This window comes from Electrophorus electricus, chromosome 15 (assembly GCF_013358815.1).
Source record: "Electrophorus electricus isolate fEleEle1 chromosome 15, fEleEle1.pri, whole genome shotgun sequence".
NCBI classification, from domain to species: Eukaryota; Metazoa; Chordata; class Actinopteri; order Gymnotiformes; family Gymnotidae; genus Electrophorus; species Electrophorus electricus.
Window position 1 is genome coordinate 18,589,208 of NC_049549.1, and position 3,455 is coordinate 18,592,662.

At 41.6% G+C, this 3,455-nt stretch overlaps 1 protein-coding gene across 1 annotated transcript; it reads left to right on the forward strand.

The window, feature by feature from the left end:
- Positions 1-231: 231 nt before the first annotated feature.
- On the forward strand, positions 232-1,209 carry LOC118242513 (odorant receptor 131-2-like). Its single transcript, XM_035533982.1, has one exon. The coding sequence runs from the start codon at positions 232-234 to the stop codon at positions 1,207-1,209; it is 978 nt and encodes a 325-aa protein (XP_035389875.1).
- Positions 1,210-3,455: the final 2,246 nt, after the last annotated feature.

Consider the following 3,455-nt stretch of genomic DNA (forward strand, 5'->3'; position numbering starts at 1 on the left):
TGCTGTTATTTGACTGACTTCATTGTTCTTCAGGTAATGCATTAGTGACAATATGAATTATGATAACATTGTCTCATTATTGTTGTTATGACTTAAATGTGAACTTGTGTAGATAAGAGTTTAATTATTTATTTTCCAAGAATTTTTTCTTTTTATTAAAATTTTGGCATAATTTTTGTGAAGGTCATGCAACACTATTCTCAGGCTGGTCATTTCATTTCTTCTTTAGACATGTGCACAGCTGAGTGTAACAACAGTGAGGACACCAACAGCAGCAGTTATCAGCTACAGTTGGTCAGCTCCATGCCTATGAGAATTATTGTATCAATGGCCATAACTCAGTTCTTTGTGTGTCCTTTCATATACATTGATGTGCTCATGCTTGTCACTTTCTCCAGGAAGCAGGCCTTCAGGACTGAGACACGCTACATATTGTTTGCCCACACCTTACTGGTTGATTTGATTTTTCTTTTGCTGACCGATTTTGTGGTGCTCATATCCTACAGTGATGTCCTGATGCCCATGTTGTTCTGTATTCCCGTGTGCATGCTTATGGAGATGGTCACTATATGCACACCTATGATTATCACTGCCATGTGTGTAGAGCGCTACGTGGCCATCTGTATGCCTCTGAGACACAGTGCTCTCTCCACCTCCAGCAGGACCCATACTGCCATCCTCATAATCTGGACTGTAAGCACTGTAAGGCCGCTCGTGGACCTGATCATCCTTGCCTCGACTGTCTCGCAAGCTTATCTGTCACAGCTCACCCATTGCTATTATGAGATCTTGACTCCTGAGCCATGGCACCGTTACATGAGGGGCTTCCTGTACATTACAAACTTCATAACCATTTTTCTTGTTGAATTATTTTGCTATGTGATGATTATGCTTGCTGCCCGAACAGTCTCTGTTGACAAGAAGTCTGCAGCGAAGGGGCTCCGTACTGTCTCACTGCACATGTTTCAGCTTACACTGTGTACAATGGAGATTATCTACCCCTATATCGAAGATGTGGTCAAACAGATAGACTTTAAGGTGTATTCGTCAATCCGCTTTTTCAACTTTATAACATTTAGTGTCATCGCCAGGGCAGTCAGTCCACTCGTCTATGGCATAAGAGATGAAAAATTTTACACTGCCTTTGTGTGCTACATGCAATGTGGACAGAATAAAATCTCATTTGAGCATAGACAATCAAACACATAAATCTTCTACGTGCAAAACACTAATACTGTAAGACAGAAAATCCTCCTGAAGTGCACTTTAAAATGTGCTTAAGTAGTCACTTAGCCATTTCATATGTAGGTGTATATATATATATATATAGTTTTTCAGAGGGAGATTACACCATTTTCAGCATTTCATCACCACTGACAAGAAAATTTTATCCAATGCTAATCTAAGAATGTGAATTAAATCTAATAATGAAATACTTGAACTCCAATCCTTCCTGTTATGTCAACTATTTTGGAAAATTATGTTGTTTTTAAATTGTTTCCAAGTAATAATAACTAAGAAAGTGAAATTGCATTTTTCATGACCATTCCCAGTCATCATGGCCAGATGCTTATGTCTTACAATCACTTATAAAAGACTAATAAAATTTACGATTCATAAGTATTGTACATACTATGGTGACTAATTCCATGTGGGTTCCCAGGGCACTGAAAGCCTATTGAAAGGCTCCTAATAAGAGTGTTGATCTTGGACCTGCTTCTATCATTATGGCCACATGCATTTCTCTGCTCATCTGACCCAATCTGAATGCACAGTCCCCGGTGTATCATATACTGATGATGCCATAGTCACTAGTACATCTTAATGCCTTTCCTACTGTATGGTTCCTTGGCTTCTGTACAGAATCATACAGGACAGAATGCAACTCCTTAACTAAGGAGGCCTCACACAGACCTATGAATGATGTGGATGGTTTGGTGAGATTGAGCTACATTACATCACCCTTGAGTGCACAGGAGACATAAGGGCCTGTAGCCTGTTCTTCAATGACATGTTCAGGAGTCTTTGCCAGGCATTTTGGTTGTTGCATGACTAGTTCTGCCTCAGTGTTTTACAGTAGAGATTTTTTCTGAATTTCAAGAGGGCATGGGTACTTTGAAAACAATATCAGATGAACAGTGAGCACAATATATGTTGTCATAGGGCACCATCCAAGACCAACAGCCTTTATTAGAAGGCCAACAAAAGGCTTTTCAATTACCTGGGAGCCCACACAGTATTAGTCATAATGTTGTCTCACAACAATTCATTATCTAACATTTTAACAGTTTTTGTATCGCTGTTAATGTCTTGGCTAAGCTCTGTGGTATGTACACTTTGATATTTTTTAAATAAAGAAAGAACCAAAAAGAAATCTGGTCATTTCCAAAGTAAGGCAAAAATGATTGCCAAAGTTCTATAAAGCAGTATTATAAATCTTTTTTTATGATCTGTGCAAAACTCAAAGGTGAAATGACTGCAGAGTATATGAGGACTGTGTGCCAAATGCCACTCCATGTGCACACAACCCTACATGCCCTCTCTCCATGTATACACAGCCCTATGCATTTTCGACATACACACAGCTGTATGTGCCATCTCCTCATGTGCACACAGCTCTAGATTATGTCTCTTAACATGCACACTCTCCTCCATGCTGTTTCTCTCCCTGGACAAAGCCCTCATGCTGTCTTTCCACATGCATACACCTCTACTTGCTGGTGACATCACGTAAACATTTATTTCAAACACAGTACTCTAGTCTAAGGGAAACATACATTGCACAGAAAGCAAGCCTTTAAAACTAAAACGCGCTACACAATGTTCTCATGCATTCATAGTAGACTTTCTAATGGCAAATTTTGTGATGCTGTTATGGAGACTTTAGTGCCAGCGGGATTCTATGGTTCCTTTTGGACCTTGCTGTGACGCTGCTGACACAGAGGGAATGAAAAGCAAGGGTGAAATGAAGGAGTCTTTGTTCTCCATAATACAGAATGACAACCTGCAATGCAGCAACAAAGGAAATAAAAGGCAGCAACACTCCTCCAGGCCGAACCCCTCCCAGTCCCTGAGGTACTGCAGCTGGGTGCCTCTCCTCCTCATGTCCAGCAAGGCACGCACCTTGTAGGTGGGTTCTTCCTCCACCTCCAGCGGCGGAGGTGGTGTAGCTAAGGGATCCTCCTCTTCAGTGAGGGGACACTCCACCACAGGCTTCAGGGATGAGACATGGAAAGCCATTGATGCACGGCTGCTCCCTGGCAAACCTATACGGTATGTGACTATATGGACTGGCATACTTGGCACACAGCTAGCCTGCAGGTCCCATCCGGACATCTTTCGTGCCCACCCATACCTTGTCTCCAGGTTCGTATCATGGGGTCTCTCCACACCTCTTATTTGCCTTCCTCTTGAAGGTTATGATGGAAGAAAGCAACCGCCGGTGTTTTCCTCCC